Source organism: Girardinichthys multiradiatus, chromosome 9 (assembly GCF_021462225.1).
Source record: "Girardinichthys multiradiatus isolate DD_20200921_A chromosome 9, DD_fGirMul_XY1, whole genome shotgun sequence".
Lineage (NCBI taxonomy): Eukaryota > Metazoa > Chordata > Actinopteri > Cyprinodontiformes > Goodeidae > Girardinichthys > Girardinichthys multiradiatus.
This window is the reverse complement of record NC_061802.1, coordinates 2,014,743-2,034,430: the sequence shown is the minus strand read 5'-3', so window position 1 is coordinate 2,034,430 and position 19,688 is coordinate 2,014,743. Positions and strand designations below refer to the sequence as shown.

The following is a 19,688-nucleotide window of genomic DNA, read 5'->3' as shown; positions in this document are numbered from 1 at the left end:
CTCTCACGTGTGATTTGTTTTCCATTCTGTGAACACATGGACCACCGCAGGACTCCACTGGATCCACATTTGTCACCTTTTCCAGCCTCTGTGGACACCACAACAAACATCGATCATCTGGAATGAGGCTTGCAATCAAAAATCAATTAATCCTAATCAGCGGAAAGTGCCAAACACAGCTGACTGACTGCACCCGGAGTTTATTTTCCTGAGAAGAGCAGGAGCACAACCAAGGGACAGCTGATGGAGACAGAGGAGGCGTGTCCGCAGTTCCCTGTAAAATGTTTCACTGGTTGGTTTGACAAGCAGACAACAGATTTCTGCTTCTCCTCAGAAAAGAGGTCATTGTAATTAGGAACTAATAAACTGTGACCTACACAGAAAATACATCAGTCTGGCTGCTCTTAAACTTAAAGTTTACTTCTTATTACAAACAAAGGTTGTAATCAAATATTCATAAATATGAAATATGATAGGACACATAATAATAAATGATGTTTGAAACAAAGGGCATAGAAAAAGTAAAAAACAAATAAAGTCAGATTATTTAGATGGAAACGTGTTAAAAGACCAGATTACTCTGGTTAAACACTGTTTCCATACTGGTGTACCAGAAGGTGGCGCTACAATACTCTGAACTGCAGGAATCTGCTTCATTTTAAGAACAGAACATGAGGAAAAATAGAATGTTGCAGAATCCGAATAAACAGGTCGTACGAGCTTTGTTTTTATTCAATGTGGTAAATGATACATTTATGTTTTTGTATGTTTTTATCTTCCTAAATTCCTGCCTCTCTGCTCCCAGGGAATATAAAATAGCCTCTTATCTAATCTGGCTGGAATGTCAGGAACACCAGAGATGGGAGACTAAATGGGTCAGTGGTGAGGAATTCAGTCCTGGACTGGATCACCTAAATGGTTCAGCGTGGTGGGAACCATCAGAGCTTTACTAGGCGAGCCAAAACCACCGGAACCAGGAGGGATGAAGAAAGTCTTGAATTAGTTTTCAGATGAAGAGGGTGGATTTGGATAGAGAGCCATCTGCCAAGGTCTCTGACCTCCTAGCAGAGACAGTAGGAGCACCTACCTCCAGACAGAGCCAGAATCACTGTTTGAGTTCTGCCTCTGCAGAGTTTTAGCTGATTTGTAGACGTTCTGGGTTTAATTCCCCACAGGAAGCTGGACGGAGGAATCAACTGTGGTGCTGATGTAGATTTATCAGTAATGTATGAATAAAATCTGAGACCATGGCAGGAGATCATTTATCCCATCATGTTGATCCAAAAGAGAAGAGGTCCGAGGACCCGGCCCTGAGTGATCCCATCATTAATTAATTATAAGCCGTTTGGACGCCTTGTTGGTCGAGATCTGTAAACATCTGATGAATGATTCTAATTCAACATAGTTTCTAAAAACAATATTTAGGTTTTAATTTCGGGTCATTAATATTAATCAGATATATTACAAGATGATCAATCTTTAACACCAGAAAAGCTCAATGAATTACAACAAATCAGAAGTATTAAATCTGTCTCAACTTTGACTAGACCGTTTTCTTAAAAACACATGTATTTAATATACACAGGTTAAAGCTTTTTAAAAAAAATGTTTTTAGTTTCTAAAGTTACGTTTAGTCAGCAGAGCTGAATTATTTTAGCCGGATATTTATTTTAAACCCTTCAGTCTGAAGTGAAAATGACACTAACAGCTGCTGTTTGCGCTATAATAGTCAGGGACAGGCTCATAGAGACAGAAAAATACCTCTGCTTCCCGTTCTCTGTTCTTCAGCAAGGATGAAAGATGGTGAACTTTCACCTGGAGCTGTTCGACGTGAAGACCCAAAGAATGTTTCTGCTGTTTCAGGTCCTCAATCAGCCTGAAAGAGACACCATGAGAGGAGGGTCATATCTGAATGAAGGCCTCGGTTTGGTTCAGATCTTGTCTTGAAATGGAAAGCCGGACTGAATGTTTGACATGAGACTGAGACCATGCGGTCTTATTGGGTAGGAGTCCATCATGTATGACCGGGTATTATTTACCCATCCTGCTTTGCTAAGGTCTCTCAGACTGTGAGACTGTGACTGTGTTTTTTGTTCACAGCCCTCTTCAGGTGGCCCCACTGATCTTCTGTCAGATTTAGATCGGGGTTTTGACCAAAACTTCCAGAGAGGGAAGATCTTGGATCTTAACTGGATCAAATGTTGGACCAAACTTAAACTATGTCGTAAAAAGACAGTGAGCTTTAATCAACCTTTTAGCATAAATCACCTGTCTTTGTCAGTCAGAGTCTTCTGGGAGTGGAGTTGACCCAAGTCTCCATTTTCCTCCATCATCTCCACCATCTCCCTTTCCAGAGCCAGGCAGCGCTGTGCCTCGGAGTCCGCCAGCGAGGCCATCTGCTGGGCCTTGTCTCGAGCAACCTCGGCCTCCTGAACACAGTAATGACATGAAGAATTAATGAATCGATGCAACGTGAGTTATTGTGTTCATGATGAGTTTACTGATTTGTTCTTGTTCTGATCCTGTTAGAATATCAGCCAGTCAGGAGGAGGTTCTGCAGGACTCTGCACCTTTTGCAGCAGCTGAACTTTGGTTTCCAGAATCTCCTGCATATGGCTGATTTCCTCCTGTCGCTCCGCCAGGCGGCGCTGCAGCTCTGCTTCATTCTCATTGGACAGAATCTCTGCTGTGGATCTGTGTGGGTTACAAACAACAGGACAGGAATGATTGTATTAGTGATGTAGTAAAAGTACTTTAACGGCACCAAGAATTGCTTTTGAATGGATTAGTGGAAACCAGTAGAGATGCTGGCAGAAAAGCCAGTAGAGAAGATTTTCACTGAACTTCTGCCACACTACAAACTGCTTCAACCCATTTACATGGGCTGGAGTTAGGAAACAATTTAAATTATATGTAACACAGACATTAAAATACAATCACAATCAACACAGTTTATGGTAAATACACATTTTTTAAGAGTCAGAATTTATCCAGGGCTGCACGGCGGCGCAGTTGGTAGCACTGTTGCCTTGCAGCAAGAAGGTCCTGGGTTTGATTCCTGGCCGGGGGTCTTTCTGCATGGAGTTTGCATGTTCTCCCCGAGTATACGTGGGTTCTCACCAGGTTCTCCGGCTTCCTCCCACAGTCCAAAGACATGCCTGTTAGGTTAATTGGTCTCTCTAAATTGCCCTTAGGTGTACATGGTTGTTTGTGTGTTGCCCTGCGATGGATTGGCGACCTGTCCAGTCCGCTGTGACCCACTATGGAAGAAGCAGTATAGAAGATGACTGACTGATACATTGTCTCTGCAAATCTTGAAGCAACTTGGAGCAAGAAACTGAATCCTCTGTTGTTTGAATAAATCAAGAGATTTGACCAATTTAAGATTAAAACAATCCCAAAAATTGGGCAACTGCAATACATTTTCAAGACATCAAGATTTAGTATAAAACCAGCATCAACAGAGCGTAGCGGCACCTATCAAGCTGCGCTCTGCATGGACCAATTAGTACCGTACCGCTCAATCTTGCATCTAAATCAACCTCAGGCCACAGATTGCTGGGAGAGTTTTTCAAGTTGTGTCTGGCAGGTGGTCAAAGCACCAGTGAGGAGGAGGATGAAGGATGAAGCTGCAGGAGACTGAGGAGAGAGCAACCTGACAGCCTGTTGGTGCGTTTGGGACCGTCATAATGCTAATAAACAGCACTTTATATCCTGGAGTTGCAGTGAGATCCGCTCACAGTGATCAGAGCACAAACACAGATGTTTATGTATAACGTTCTGGACAGAACCTGCATGTTCTACAACTGTGAACAAACTTATGGTGCTTCTGATTCAGAGCGAGGCTGAAATTGATGGAAGACATGCAGAAACCTCCCATAAAAGATCATTCCAGAGAAAAGAAACAACATTTATAGACAGAACTGTAATTATTCAGATTCCTCCGTTTGAATTTCTGTCTGTGTCGGTAAATTCTTTTAATCACCTCTCAGCAGCTCCAACAGGCAGCAGGTCAGAGTCATCGTTTCCTCCTGACATCCATCAGCTCGGCTCTAAACTGTGGCTGCAGAGTTTATTTACGAGCCAGCAGGACTCCACACGACTCTCCAACATTTCATTTTAACCCTGATGAGTGGCATCGATGCTTGATGACAACATACACAGCTCTCTGCTAGGGAGGGGAAGCAGCTTCGGTTTTTGTTTCTATCTTCATCCTTGCTCACCTTTAACCCTTTCCTTCATCTTGTGTTCCACCTGCATGCTGTTTATTGAAAGCCATTATTAACCTGATAATCACTAGACCTCTAACTTTCTAACGTTTGTCTTCATTTAGAGGAAAACACATGTTCCCCTGTACTGTATCATATAGAAGATGAATTTTGATCAGTTTGTAGTTTGTGCTCCTTCACATTTTCCCACAGAAAATGTGCGTATTTCTTCCTATTTCTTTATATGAATCCCATCACTAACTTTAGTCCTCATCCAATATTCATGACTTAGCTAAAATTTTAACCCCTCAACTTAAATGTCTCTTTTAGGCCGTTCCATGTATGTAGACGGGAGAGTTGTGTGTGTTACCCCGTCCCATATATGTAAAAAGGATGATTTACTAAACGAAAACGCCTACAACAAATGTAAAACAGAAAACAGACATCTGGAAATCAAACTGTGATGTGTGAATGAGGGTCAAAGAGATGCTGCAGAGACAGGGATCGCTCTATTTAGCTTAAAAGGCAAACAAAAGGCTTTAAATTTAAATTGACCCCAAAATACAAATCTTATTTGCATCATCAAGTGTGCAAAAATCTCTGACCCACGTTGCAAGATTTATTGGTAAAATATGTGATGTTAAACAGGTTTTAGCTTGAATTATTTTAAATAAATGAATTTTGTGACTGCTGATGGAGGTGGACATCAGTCAGGATCTCTGTGTCAGCTTCAGCTTCAGATGCAGCCAGTTTGACTCGATGCATGCAAACGTTCTACATGTGCAGTGACCCCTGCTGGATTTCATGCTGAATCTTTGCTGCAGCTGCAGGAACCAGAGGATCTGACCTTTCATTTGCTGGTTCTGGTAGTGGAGCTGCACAAGGTATTCCAGCTATCTCACCAGCATGTCAGGTACTCACAGTGCTCGGTCCAGAAACTCCTGCTTCTCCTGCAGGTCCTTCTTCAAACTCTCAACTTCAACCTTTAGCCCAATGTTCTGCAGGAGAAACATGAAGAAGAAGCATCAGAGGCTGCAGAAAGAAGACCAGTTCCTGTTATTATTGGATGTCAGGTGTTTTTCCATTAAATCATTGCTGGTAGTTTCCTTATTAGTTTCTTTAATCTGATCAGTGCAGGTGAAGCTGTGAGTCCAGGTGAAATCACCCCTGGCTTCAGTGGCTCCTGTTGTCTCCAAAGAAGAGCTGCAGCATCATCAGTTTGCATCTGAACGGCTCACATGCAGAAAGGTGCTGCTGAAAGTAGCATTTTCTGGATGATTTACCCTAACAGCGGTGTGTTTCCACCAGTGCAGTGCTTGCTTAATATTGGCAGCAGGTGGGTGGGAGAGCATGCACAGCCTGGAGAAGACCTCTGGACAAGAAGAGCAAAAATAGTCACTTCTGTCCAAGAAAGGATTGGAGAACAGAGTTCTGCAGGAAGTACCAGGATGGATAGAAGAAGACTGGTGCAAAGTTATTTTCTCCTAAGAAGTGGACTTCCTCTCAGCTCTGCTGGAGAACAGCTAATAGTTGATCAATATCAAGAGTGGGACCAAAATATCCTCCAAGAGCAACTTCTTTTAACAAATCAGGAACAGTTTCATGGTGATCTGTGGATTTTCCAGAATGATGAAGCACCGTTTGACAAAGCTGAAGGGAGAACAAAGTAGCTCAAAGATCAATACACAGAAATGATGGACCTGTGTTCAGGAACATCCCCAGAACTGAACCTCTGTGAGAACCTGCAGTCTCCAGGTGGAGGAGCAGAACCCAGACCCAGACTGGGAATAAACGTTTATTCATTTATCTTCTTTCACATTTTCAGATGCTAAATTTACACATTTCTCAGTGTGCTGCAAACAGAGAGAAATCTGCACAGTAGATCCATAAGTCTCATAGTTTGGTTGACAAAACACGAGCAGAACCAACACCAGCTTCTACTTCTCATGTGCCACTTTGGGTTTGTTGAAGATCTAAAAATACGCTGAGAGGATCCTTGCACCTGCTCTGTCTGTGACCTACAGCATCCAGCAACGCCTCCACTTTTAGATTTTGGCTCCGTCTGCAGCAACAAACCCTACTGGACTGGTTGACAGTTGGCTCACGTGCGGGTTATGGACTCAGTGTCCATATGCAGCTGATTATTGACACACAAAAACAGGTGCACGGCACCGGTGCTGCACTATAAGATGGCTTACAGTACGCAGATCCAGAACCCAGGCCTGAAAATAAAGCAGGCTGCTGCTCAGGCCTGAGAGGCAAAGACAATGTGGGTCACTGGACTGGAAACTGTGGATCTGTTTAGAAAACACTTTAATCAGCAGCAAACTGAAATAAAACTTTGATTCCTTAACAATTTGCAGTGAAACAGAAAGTTTCTACTCTGATTATCTTTCTATCGTGATTTTTATTCCTTAATGCAGTTTGCAAACAGACATGCTCCTCCACAAACCAAATACCTACTGAGATACACTGTTATGGTGCAAACACACACATCTTCCTTTGTGCAAGTGAAGTTTCTCTCACTCACCCTCCTGTGCACATCATCACTGCTCTCCTCAAACTTCTGCTGGATCTTCTCCTCCAGGAAGTAGATCCGGAGCTTCAGGCTGAAGTTCTCCTTCTTCAGGTCATTCAGGTGCTGCGAGATGGTGCGGTAACCCCGAAAACCAGAGTTAGACATGATGGCGGGGACTGCAGGGGGTTCTGCAGTCCCCATCTGAAGCAGCATAATAAGTAAAAGAATCAAACTATCCTAAAGAAACTCGACACAAATCAGCCTCAACTGAACTAAAATGAAGCGAGCGTTTCAGAGTTTCCAGAGGGTGGGCTGATGAAGTGGGGCTCAGGGTGGCACACAGGCAGGTGGGAGCTGGGAGGGGGCAACAACATGTTTCTTTTTTTACCAGGAGAAAGACATGCCAAGAATCTGAGACAGCAAAGAGCACTGCAGACAAACACCAGAGCTGAGCTGCTGCAACGACACAGACCAACTAAAACTATGTTCGTTTTCATCAAACTGAGAATTCAAATAAACTCTAAATCTAAAAAACACGTCCAGTAGAATAAAAACAATTCTGCTCCGATAACAAAAAGATCAAACTGTGAATAAACTTAAAAAACCTTTCCAAATTATAATGTAGAAAGAAAAATTAACAAAAATATTTATCAATAAAAAACGTAAAAATAAAAGAAGGGTTAAAAATAAAAACTATGATAGAAATACCAAAAGATGCAAATAAAAAAATAAAAAAAAACCTAAAAAATAAAATAAATATTAGGAATTCCTGAAAAAATGTCAAATATGAGATAAAATTTAAAATAAATGTAAAGTGTCAAACTTCATATTCACAAAAATAAATGCATTTTTTAAAATTAAATGAAGGGATTTTACAGCCAACATAAAACACACATCGACCCATCAGGACATAAAGAACTTCTGTGTTTGGTTCAATAAAGCAAACAGACGACAAATTTGGATTTTTCTGTTTGAGTTTTTAAGTTTGAGCAGAAACATGAAGGAGACCGACAGCTGATTGGAGCAATTTAAATACTATAAAAGTTCCACATGAGACGCAAAGAATGTGACCCTTAAGCTTTTATCCCTGTTTTATTAAAATAAAAACATGATCAACGTGTGGCTCCACCTGAAGGGGCTCAGACACGGTTTCACTGACTTTCAGGTGAGTCTTTTACAACAATTAAATGCTAAATAAAGCAAGTTTTTAGTTAACTTTAAGCCACAGTGAGCAAATGTCCGCTGCTAAGCTGAATATTTTATTGCTGCTTAAACCTAACAGGAAAAAAGCAGCAAAGCTTGTTTGGATTTTCTATCACTACAAACCTCTGAATGAAGTCTTTGTTTTATCATCTGTCATAAACCACGTCTCTGTCCTACCACAGGGAGGCGCTGCAGCTCCACCAGACCTCAGGGCAGCGGTCTGTGAGCTATTTAAAGAAGCCACTGGTGTTCAGCTGTCACTGAGGAATGTTAAAGCAGGAGATGCTGATCACACATGCAGAGCTGTCCGATGTCTGAGACTCACTGACTGCACATGAACACACGCAAACCGCAGCAACATGTGTTATTCTGCACATACATGAGAAAATCCATGCAGAGCTTAAAGTTAACAGCCGACAGAGATGCCTCCTCTGCCATCTTTTCCCTTCCAGCTGCCAGTTTCTGCAGCTGAAAATAGTTAATAGTGCCACATTGCTGCACAGGAAGGGACATTATTTTCCACAGCAGAAATCCTAACATCTAAACCCCAGCAATGAAACTGCATTTAAAACCTGAAGGATTTGCAGTAATGTCTGCACAGGGCTGCAAAAAGAATCTAAAATGAACAAGTTTAGCTCAAAATGAAAATGGATTTAATTTAGGAGCAGATCTTCTGGTTCATAGTTCAACAACTGAGTATCTATAACAAAAAGCATGGCCCCCACCCAACAAGTTCATCTGCTTTCATCAGGGTTTCATGCAGTTTGCTGGATTTTTTGCACTTTTCTGTCTGCTAATTTCTGCACTAGATTCACAAAGCAGATAGCACTAAATACATGCAGGCCCACTGTCTGGAGAAGCTGCCTGCACCTATTTTTGCTCTGGGTTGCAGTTGTCTTCAAAATGGATTTAATTACCTCACCAACAGCTGCTGGCCCTGAACTAATAAGGCGCTCCTCCAATCTGTAAAACCGCTTCCTATGGTATCGCTGTTTGTACACGGTGCACCGCTGCAGACTGGAGAAGACTGTGAAATCATTCCACCCTTTAATCAATGACTGAAGGTAAAAAATATTAAACTCAACAGCGCTTGTCTTTTAGAATGCAGTGTTATTTGCCCTGGCTGTACTCGACATAAATCTACATGGTTCTGGGCAGATCTTCCCCTAAATGCTGCATAATACCTGACGTAAAGATGGACAGACTACACCAGGGAGGTATTTAGGAGCAGATCTTCCCGTGTTGGTGGTTTAGAGTTAGAAACAACCAGCGAAAAGCTTAATGAAGAGGCAGCAGTGAAAGTCTCAACCCCAGTTTGTCAATAACAACAATCCAAAGGGATAAACTAAACCAGGAATATATTTCTGACGACAACACTGAAAAACTTCCATTTCCACAGAAAATCCAAACCACAAACATTACTAATATTCCTGCCAGATGGGATTTCCAGCGTTTCTCGTCAGTTTCGGGGCTCAGATTGTAAGAAGTACTGACTAACTAAAGTGGAAACATCCACCCACGCATATAGTACGTAAGTTTATGGTACCGGGCCCGAAGGCAGCATCTACACTGGAAAACTGAAAATCCAGCCACAGCTGCCAGGAGCTGGAAGAGAAAACTCAGCGGCTCGTCCAGAGGTCAAACAGAGAGAAATACGTGAATTTATTAAAACATGATGTGACCAAGAAATGAAATCCTCTTAATTCTCCTGGACTTCTATAGAATCCATTAGGAGAGCAGAAAACAGGAGCATAGGAACATCTTCCAGGCTCCTGATGCTCCTTATACCCCCCCTCCCACAGGGCTTCATGGTCCAGGGTAATTCAGAAGATATTCTTCATGCTCCTTTTATACGTGTGTTAGGATTCACCTGGAACAGAGAGATGGTGCTGTCACCATGGAGACAGTGACCATCACCTTCAGCTTCATCTTTATAGCTTGGAAGCAAAGCAGCTTTCATTTAAACCGTGTGTGTGTGTGTGTGTGTGTGTGTGTGTGTGTGTGTGTGTGTGTGGTGTGTGTGTATGCTGTGTGTGTATGTTGTGTGCATGTGTGTGTGTGTGTGTGGTGAGTGTGTGCACACGAGGCGCTCCTCGGACTGGCACAGCGCTTGGAGTTTTCTGCCTTTACCAGTAACAGGAGCTCCTTGATGCCAGCGATCCTGACATTTTCCAGCTGCGCTCTGCGGCGGCGGCGCCGAGCCATGCTGCTGTAGCTCTTCAGGGTGAGATGTCTGATTGTGTTTATTATCTTAGTGCCACGGTTCACGGTTAGTCACGGTGAATAGAGAAATTATCATTTGTAAACCTAATTAAATCATGAAGGGAGCCACTGAAAATATCTCCAGGAGCTCATTAGAATTACGCAATAAAAGACGGGGGAGCATGAAGCCACCTGCTGCACGCCTCCTCACAGCTTCAGCTTAACGGACCCTCAGACGCTTTCTGGAAAAAGAAACTTTTAGTGTGATGGGTTGGATGTAGTTCTGCTGGAGAAGCAGCTGCAGTCACTCTGAGAAAACTGAAACTCCAACATTTGTTTTCAAACTATAGAAATAAAAGCAGTTTCTGAAGAATTTGGTCCGAATACATTCCAAAAAATATTAACGTTTAAAGTCCATCGGTGCAACATTTTAATTAGATTTGAATACAACTAAATGTTCCTTTAAAATCCATGTTTTTGATAAATTTATGCTAAGCTGCAGCATTGTAACTTCAGATCTGCATCTAAAAGGTCAGGGGTCATCCTGCAGTGAAGAAACACCATGGAGGATTTAAATTCAAAGGAAAAACAGAATATGAAACTACTGAGACTCATATCCAGGGGGGTGGAAAACCTTTTTAAATGTTGGAGAGGAACATCTATTGGTGTCTAATCTCCTGCAGCTTCTGGAATAAATCAGATCCCATCTGGAGATGCAACCGAGCACCATCAGTGTCTCACAATGACATGGAAATCTGTGAAATGTTTATAGGGTTCCCACAAAGGCTCCTCCGTCAGAATGGGTCAGAACACGTAAAGGGGTTTTTACCAGATCTCTCATTGATTCCCCGTTCGATCTGTTGGACTCACAGTAGTTGGCTCACATTTGGTTAAAACGCATTTTTACACAATAAGATTTACTTTCTATCCATCACTGATGGATTTGATTTCCAGGAATATTCTGTATGAACTGTTAAAGCTTTGCTTTAATGATGCCAGAAGCACAAAGATCTGAAGCTGTTTAACGGCCTCCAGACGCTACGGCTGCAGAACCAGGACAGAGTTCTCCACAGGGCAACGTTCCTGTTTACAACGCAGGATCCAATCCGCCCTTTCTCTGAATGAAACCAAATCCTGACAGCCGATGTGAACTCTGAATATAATCACATTAAAGGCTGTTTGGGAGGAAGCAGCGGACATAAATTAGCAGGAAAACGCTTCGTGCTGGTCCATGTTGCAGGAAAACAAAGCTTTGATTTGGAAAATGCACCAGTTGTAGTTTTTCCAATTCCAGTTTATGACTGCAAGGTTTAGATCCACCAAATTTGGACAATTAAAATAAAAATAAAATACTAGCAGTAAAAACCATGGAGCTGTCTCCATGCATCAGTTAACCAGGTCTTCTTCAACTAAAAATCCTGAAAAACCTGCAGTGTCTGTGACAAACTAAAAGCTCCAGAACACAGCGGGTTCTGCTGGCCTACTCATATGGGAAACAACAATCACAAGTATTAAACTATTAAACCCTTTCTTCCATCCAGGTCCTGAATAATGGCTCACATAGAATTAGACGTTTGGGTTTAAGTTACTAACCTGAATAAACAGGAGCTGAACATTTACTGCTAGAGGTGGACGATATGAACTTAATAGTTTATTGCCGTATTTTGTTGTATTTATTGATAACAATAAAAAGCTGTTTCCAACTTCGTTTTAGCTTTTTGTCTGTGACTGAAGGTACAAACACAAATACAACTGTTAGAGCAGGAAACAGGCTTCTTCAGGACACCGGTGACACAGTAGTTGTGATTAATAATATTATTTAATCACATTTTCCATTCTTGATATTTACTGATGCTCTCTTGGAACCAACAGTGGATAAAAGAGAAATAGACAGTCAGTTTTTTGGGTTTTCAAACATCATTCATTTGAAAGTGTCGTTAATATAAAATAAAATTGTTATAATGATAAAAACGTATTCATTATAAAGATAAACGATAAGATAAATGTCCACCCCTACTTACTGAGCAGTGCGGCGAGCAGCAGACTCCCCGGCTTTTATTAATTTGGTTTTAAACCATCCTCTGCATTTATTAAACTGCTAAACTGTAAGTTTTCTGTTTTCTTCACTTCCAAATGATCCAGTTTTCCTCCCCTGACCAGCGATCAGTGCAACATTTACATCATTTCAGTCCCAAAGCTGTTTATTTTTAGCTGTAGCTGCATTCACACTCAGCTGCTGTAACACTTTAATCATAGCACAATAAACAAACTGGCCAGCAGGGGGCAGCTTCAACATAAACAGAGAAGTGATGAGAAACAGGAAGAAAATCAAGGAAGAGGAGAAACACAAAACAGAAGTTTAATGTTTAGATCCTTCATGAACATCAGCATCATCAGATCTGATCCTTCAAACTGTTTTCTCTTTACATGCATATGAGCTTCACCGTTCAGGTCTTCAGACTTGTTCGTTTCTATTCTAACAACGTTGGGCAACTTTAAACTATAATAATATTCATGAAACATTCAACAGTCTCATGAAGATTCAGGAGATCAAAACTTCAGCTACAAAATTATAGTCAACTAATAATTGTTCTGTACTGAATAACTATCACTAATCAAATAAAACTGGCTGTAATTTACAGATCAGAATAATCACTTAATCCTGAGGAAGGACCAGCGAAGCTGCAAAGGTTAAATCTGGATGGAAACCTAAACTTCATCAAGAGTTCACCAGTTTCTGGTTCTAATATCTAACTTACACCTAGGAAGGGAGGAGATGAAGCCAACATTCAGAACCAGTAAGGATCGGTCGGCGTTTAGCACCAGAACCACCACAACAGAACTGAAAGATAGCCTGACTTTGACTCGACACATACTGGCCTGGTCCACCTTTCTTACAGAACAAGCTTGGAGCGAGTGGTTCCCCCAGTCTTGAAACTGGTGGTGGTATTGGTTTCTTCTGGTACTGGGCTTTTGGATGGGTGAGGGGTTCCACACATTGGGTCATGGCAGAACTGAAAGCTCCCATGGATACGTTTACTGGGTTAGGCTTCCACAGGGTGTACATGATGCAAAATGAACAATCGCCTAATTATGGATTATTTTCAAACTTATTGGGGATTAAACAAAAGACAAGCAACATTAATGAAACCTTTTTAAATTTAAAAACATATTTTTTGAAATCCTACAAACAGTGAATGTGTTATTGGCTCACTGATTTTCTATTTCATTTATGAAACTGTGCTGCCATGAATGAAAATGGTTCACATCATTTGTCTGTCAGACCAAGTAGTTGTTTCACAAACAGGAAATCAGACAAATACTGTAGTCCATAAACAGGAGAAAGCCTTGCATTTCTGCTACAGAAATAAGACTCTTGTGGTTTTTCATGATAAATGAAATATTAGGAGCTCACCAGAGTTTGTGGGAAGCTTCCAACCTTTTTCAAACCATGATTGATGCCGTTTTGGTTTTTGGAACGGATGGAATCATAAATGCAGCTCCTAATGCTGGCTAAGAGGGTAATTTATCCCTGCTCACTGACTGAAAGGCTATCTGGGGGCCAATAACAAGAAGGACCTTTTCATTGTTACTAAAGCAGTATTTATATCACACAGTGAACCTTAAAAGATTCCTCTCAGCCAAGCTGAACCTAAGCTGCACAGATCCACAGGACCAGTGAATTTAAAAAGCTGGATCTGACTCCAGGACAGCAGGAGCGCGCTCACTGGATCAGAATCAGATGTTTACCTTCTGACCCGACTGTCTGAGACACCTGAAACTCGGAAGAGTGCATGAGCTGCGACAAATAGTCCCGAGTTTGAAGCTCAAAGCTGCGGCTGATGATGCAGGGTGATACTCCCAGAGAACAAGGACGGAGTGCAGGGAGCGGGACCTGGACTCAAGCAGCTCCTGGGGCTAAGAAAACCAGCACCATGGCTGACCTGGAGAGGAGGAAACCCTGTCAACACAGTACCACGGGGTCACTGGAACCAGCGCCCAAGTAAAAGGATTCAGGGCCTTCAGGCCATCTTACAAGGCTATTAGATGTCTTAATATACATACAGAGTGCTGCAGTGTGTTGGGTGGGAGCGGAGTGCATGCACCTTGGTTTCCCTGCAGACATGCTGGCATTTCACCCACATGTGTTTATCAGAGCATTAATGGGGCTCTGCTTTGGCAAAACGACACACGTCAGAAAAATCTGAAATCTGAGCCAACAAACAGCTTTTTCTGGATGCAGAATTCCCTTCATCCCTCCGTCCTCCTTCACCCACAGGTGTGAGTGTTAAGAGCAGGCCAGACAGGAAATGAGCTCATCCAAAGCCCAGAGGGATGGAAGATAAAAGCAAGAGAGGTAAAAGCAGAACGCAGAGAGTCGAAACATCTGAAATAGTTGTTAGAAAAAAATGATGAATTTTAGGAATATAGAAAAGTTTTGTCTTAGTAAGAAAATAGTATCTTTAATAAAATGGGAGCTGGGAACAATTAATGTCTTGAACGTTGAAGGTTTGCAGACATCTCTGTTATTATCAAAATACTTTTATGCAGCTTACAGGGTGCTTTCAGGCACCAGACTGAATTATATCGTCGTACTCGTACTCGTCGTCTTCCTCTTTATCCGGGACCGGGTCGCGGGGACAGCAGACTCAGCAGAGACGCCCAGACGTCCCTCTCTCCAGACACCTCCTCCAGCTCCTCCGGGGAGAGCCCAAGGCGTTCCTAGGCCAGCCGAGAGACATAGTCCCTCCAGCGTGTCCTGGGCCGTCCCCTGGGCCTCCTCCCGGTGGGACGTGCCTGGAACACCTCCCGAGGAAGGCGTCCAGGAGGCATCCGGTATAGATGCCCGAGCCACCTCAACTGGCTCCTCTCGATGTGGAGGAGCAGCGGCTCTACTCCGAGCTCCTCCCGCTAGAATGAATTATATTTTATTATTATTATTTCATAACTTGCTGGTTACTTTAGTTACACTTAGTTTTTGGAAATCACCAGAGTTCAGAAGGTAACCTGGAAATTCACTAAGTATATTTACATAAAACAACCCCTTGTTTCTCAGAACAAAGGGTTACTTTCTGTTAACTTGGAGGTTACTTTCTGATTCTTCTCTATGGAACTTTCTAGAACTTACCAAGTTTCAAGAACACTTGGTCTGTTTTCATCTTTTTCTAACTATTTCGGTGGACTCGAGTTTGATGTTTTTCTGTACAGCACTCTGTGATCTACAGGTCCTTCTCAAAATATTAGCATATTGTGATAAAGTTCATTATTTTCCATAATGTAATGATGAAAATTTAACATTCATATATTTTAGATTCATTGCACACTAACTGAAATATTTCAGGTCTTTTATTGTCTTAATACGGATGATTTTGGCATACAGCTCATGAAAACCCAAAATTCCTATCTCATAAAATTAGCATATCATTAAAAGGGTCTCTAAACGAGCTATGAACCTAATCATCTGAATCAACGAGTTAACTCTAAACACCTGCAAAAGATTCCTGAGGCCTTTAAAACTCCCAGCCTGGTTCATCACTCAAAACCCCAATCATGGGTAAGACTGCTGACCTGACTGCTGTCCAGAAGGCCACTATTGACACCCTCAAGCAAGAGGGTAAGACACAGAAAGACATTTCTGAACAAATAGGCTGTTCCCAGAGTGCTGTATCAAGGCACCTCAGTGGGAAGTCTGTGGGAAGGAAAAAGTGTGGCAGAAAACGCTGCACAACGAGAAGAGGTGACCGGACCCTGAGGAAGATTGTGGAGAAGGGCCGATTCCAGACCTTGGGGGACCTGCGGAAGCAGTGGACTGAGTCTGGAGTAGAAACATCCAGAGCCACCGTGCACAGGCGTGTGCAGGAAATGGGCTACAGGTGCCGCATTCCCCAGGTCAAGCCACTTTTGAACCAGAAACAGCGGCAGAAGCGCCTGACCTGGGCTACAGAGAAGCAGCACTGGACTGTTGCTCAGTGGTCCAAAGTACTTTTTTCGGATGAAAGCAAATTCTGCATGTCATTCGGAAATCAAGGTGCCAGAGTCTGGAGGAAGACTGGGGAGAAGGAAATACCAAAATGCCAGAAGTCTCAAGACTCAAGACCCAACACTCTGGATGAGCTAAAGGCCGCTATCGAAGCATCCTGGGCCTCCATAAGACCTCAGCAGTGCCACAGGCTGATTGCCTCCATGCCACGCCGCATTGAAGCAGTCATTTCTGCCAAAGGATTCCCGACCAAGTATTGAGTGCATAACTGTACATGATTATTTGAAGGTTGACGTTTTTTGTATTAAAAACACTTTTCTTTTATTGGTCGGATGAAATATGCTAATTTTGTGAGATAGGAATTTTGGGTTTTCATGAGCTGTATGCCACAATCATCCGTATTAAGACAATAAAAGACCTGAAATATTTCAGTTAGTGTGCAATGAATCTAAAATATATGAAGGTTACATTTTCATCATGACATTATGGAAAATAATGAACTTTATCACAATATGCTAATATTTTGAGAAGGACCTGTATGTCTTGAAAGGTGCTATATGAATAAAGTTTTACTTACGTACTTGAAAGTACCTGGTAAATTGCAGGAAAGTTCAGGAAAGTAACCTGTAAGTTCTGGGAGGGTGAAGGCTGTCATACGCAGTGCTACCATTCAGTGAAATTAACCTGTAAGCTCGTTGACAGCACCATTAATGCCCTCCTGTTGGGTTTGGTTCCTACCGGCTAATTTATGTCTCCATCACTGGTCTGCAGGTTGATCTTCATCTAGCTTCGTTCTCTACATTTTTCTACACATCAGTGAGAAAAACATGAAATCAGAACCTGAACCAGAAAAGAGACCCTCTGATCCTCAGGCCCTTTTCAATGCAGTTACATAAAATCCTTTTTATTATCTAATCGTTAGTTCCTGCAGAGGCCCCAAAGACTTCCTGACTCCACTGCAAGCCTTAAAAATGTGAGCAAGAAGCAACCAGGACGCATGCCTTCCGCAACATTTCTGTGCCAAAATGTGATTTTTATCTCTCATCTAGTGGCTGTTTGGGGCAGTGCATCTCAGCTCCTGGCCTTGGTGTTGGCTGCTTGACAGCATCATTTCTGGAAGAATACTTGTGTCCACGGTGTCAAACATCCTTCAGGCTCGACATGTGTTTGCTGCCTGTTGGCCCTCAGCGTGGAAACACTTGATTTCTGCAGATCTGGCAGGAAACCATCCTGCTAAGTTAATCTTCTTCAAACCTTCCTCTCTGCAGCAGTGCCAGGCCTAATCAGCGGACGTCAACACGCGTACACATTCAGTAATGAACACATGCAAAGACAACGAACACTCTGTGCTGCGCGCCCAAACAGTCAGAGCACAATATTTATGACAAACCATTTATCTTCAGACAAACGCACATGTTGGACCTCAGAGACAACAAGGAAACCAGAGAGAGTCAGCACAATCTACACGTGTAAACAGCGGGTCATTACAGAGCCGACCTGGAGCAGAATCTGAAACCTCTGCTGCACACACATTCAGGCGGCATGGCAAGGCCAAGCAAATACTTTCCATCAGTTTGTGTAAGCAATGATAAACACATTACATGTAATCATAAGAGCATGCATTTCATTCTAGGGCTGCGGCAGGGCGTTTGTAGCCAGAACGCTGCACTTTTCCCATCGCTTCACTTCACAGAAAGCGGATCTGCGTTTCATTCCATGTGTTTATGGCAGATCTAAATTATGGTATCAAATTCCCCCCAAAATGAACCAACTGTCATGGCTGACTCTCCCTAACAGGCCAGGAAGGAGGGTAACTCTATACCTCCCTGAATTTCAGGTTCTGCGCTTGGATTCATTTCTGCTGTACGGGAAGAGAGAGAAACACCAGGCAGATCTGAGAAAACAAACTTAGACTCTTTTCCTTTACTTAAATAGGAAGCAGAGGAATTCCAAAAAACATGAAACAACTGAGAAGAACTTCAGGACCTTAAGAAGTGTCTGCATGTAAACCGGAACTAATTCAGGTTCTGGATCCAGATCTACACCTTCATATGAGAACTCCTCTGACCAACCCTAAAGACACATCTCCAAAGTTCTTCTAGCTTTTCAGTTTCTACTAAGGTTGCAATTTGCAAATTGTCCATGAGATGGCGAGCGAAACAGCAGAGCGAAACTAATGATTAAAAACTCTTAATGAAAGCTTCCTGGTCAGGATGCAAATTCATGCAAGTATTATTATTCTGTAATATACATTACAGTCAAGATGGCCAGAAATAGTCATCATCTACGTATATTTTCCTTGCAAGGAGCCAGACGTTCTTGTGATCTTCGAAAGCTGCCCTCATCAGTCATTCTGAAGTATTCAGTAGTTTTCTTTGAATACAGTACAGACCAAAGGTTTGGACACACCTTCTCATTCAAAGAGTTTTCTTTATTTTCATGACTATGAATATTGTAGCTTCACACTGAAGGCATCAAAACTATGAATTAACACATGTGTAATTATATACTGAACAAAAAAGTGTGAAACAACTGAAAATATGTCAAGAGTGTGCGGAGCAGTAATCAAAGCAAAAGGTGGCTACTTTGAAGAACCTAGAATATAAGACATATTTTCAGTTGTTTCACACTTTTTTGTTCAGTATATAATTCCACATGTGTTAATTCATAGTTTTGATGCCTTCAGTGTGAAGCTACAATATTCATAGTCATGAAAATAAAGAAAACTCTTTGAATGAGAAGGTGTGTCCAAACCTTTGATCTGTACTGTATGTGCTGCATATTCACATGTTTTAAATCAATTTGAGCTAAAATCCTGACATATATGGACACACTGTGAAGGACATCTGAGTAGTTGGTCAAAACAAGAGGAGCATTTTTTTATTTCCAGCTCATACCTGAACATAGAACGGTTCATACAAACATTAGTTTCATGAAAGCTGAGTTTGGCCTCTTAAAGTTGTTTTATTTTGAAAACTACATGCTTGAATTCAAAAAATTTTGTTGGAGATGAATATGTCTCTGAAGTCAAAGATATGAATAAAATTGATACATTTTGATTAAACATAGCGGTGCAAGGCTACATCTAGCTCATGAAACAAGACGATACATTAAACTGGGTTTGATTGTCACTGTATTCTGGTGATGCTAATCATTTGCATCTTGTTTCCTTTTCTACTGAGGCCCCCCCAAAATAACTGCCACACAGACTGACCCCACCCAAGGCTTCTACAGTGCTTTTAATAGCAAACTGCATCATACAACCAACTAAACAAATCAAGAACTACTTCTGGTTTTACTTCAAAATAAGATTCTTAAACACAGGTAAAGGGGGTTGAGCTTGATGCACACAGAAACAAACCTGTGACAGAGAAGCTGAAAAAGAAAAGAATCTAGGAAAAGCAATGGTCCAGTCAAAGTCCTGACCTCAACCTGACTAAAATGATGCGGAGGGACCTTTAGAGAGCTGTACAGAAACAAATCAGATGCGAGAGACTGATTTGTTTCCTCTAACACATTAGCTGCTGCATTCAGTGGTTTATTCCAGTAAAAAAAAAAACACACAGGGGACTGTATG

General features: G+C 41.9%; 1 protein-coding gene across 7 annotated transcripts in view; it reads right to left on the bottom strand.

The window, feature by feature from the left end:
- LOC124873725 (phosphodiesterase 4D interacting protein) overlaps positions 1–19,688 on the bottom strand; it is an 88,321-nt gene that overhangs the window by 37,379 nt on the left and 31,254 nt on the right. For 6 of the 7 annotated variants that reach the window (XM_047374611.1, XM_047374612.1, XM_047374613.1 and 3 more), the window contains 5 exons: positions 6,739–6,849; positions 5,130–5,206; positions 2,571–2,694; positions 2,269–2,429; positions 1,762–1,876 (listed from right to left, as the gene is read on the bottom strand). In XM_047374611.1, the coding sequence (XP_047230567.1) occupies positions 1,762–1,876; positions 2,269–2,429; positions 2,571–2,694; positions 5,130–5,206; positions 6,739–6,849 (588 nt within the window). Of the gene's footprint in view, positions 1–1,761; positions 1,877–2,268; positions 2,430–2,570; positions 2,695–5,129; positions 5,207–6,738; positions 6,850–8,052; positions 8,122–19,688 lie in introns of those variants that run through there. The other variant, XM_047374614.1, reaches the window with a different exon arrangement.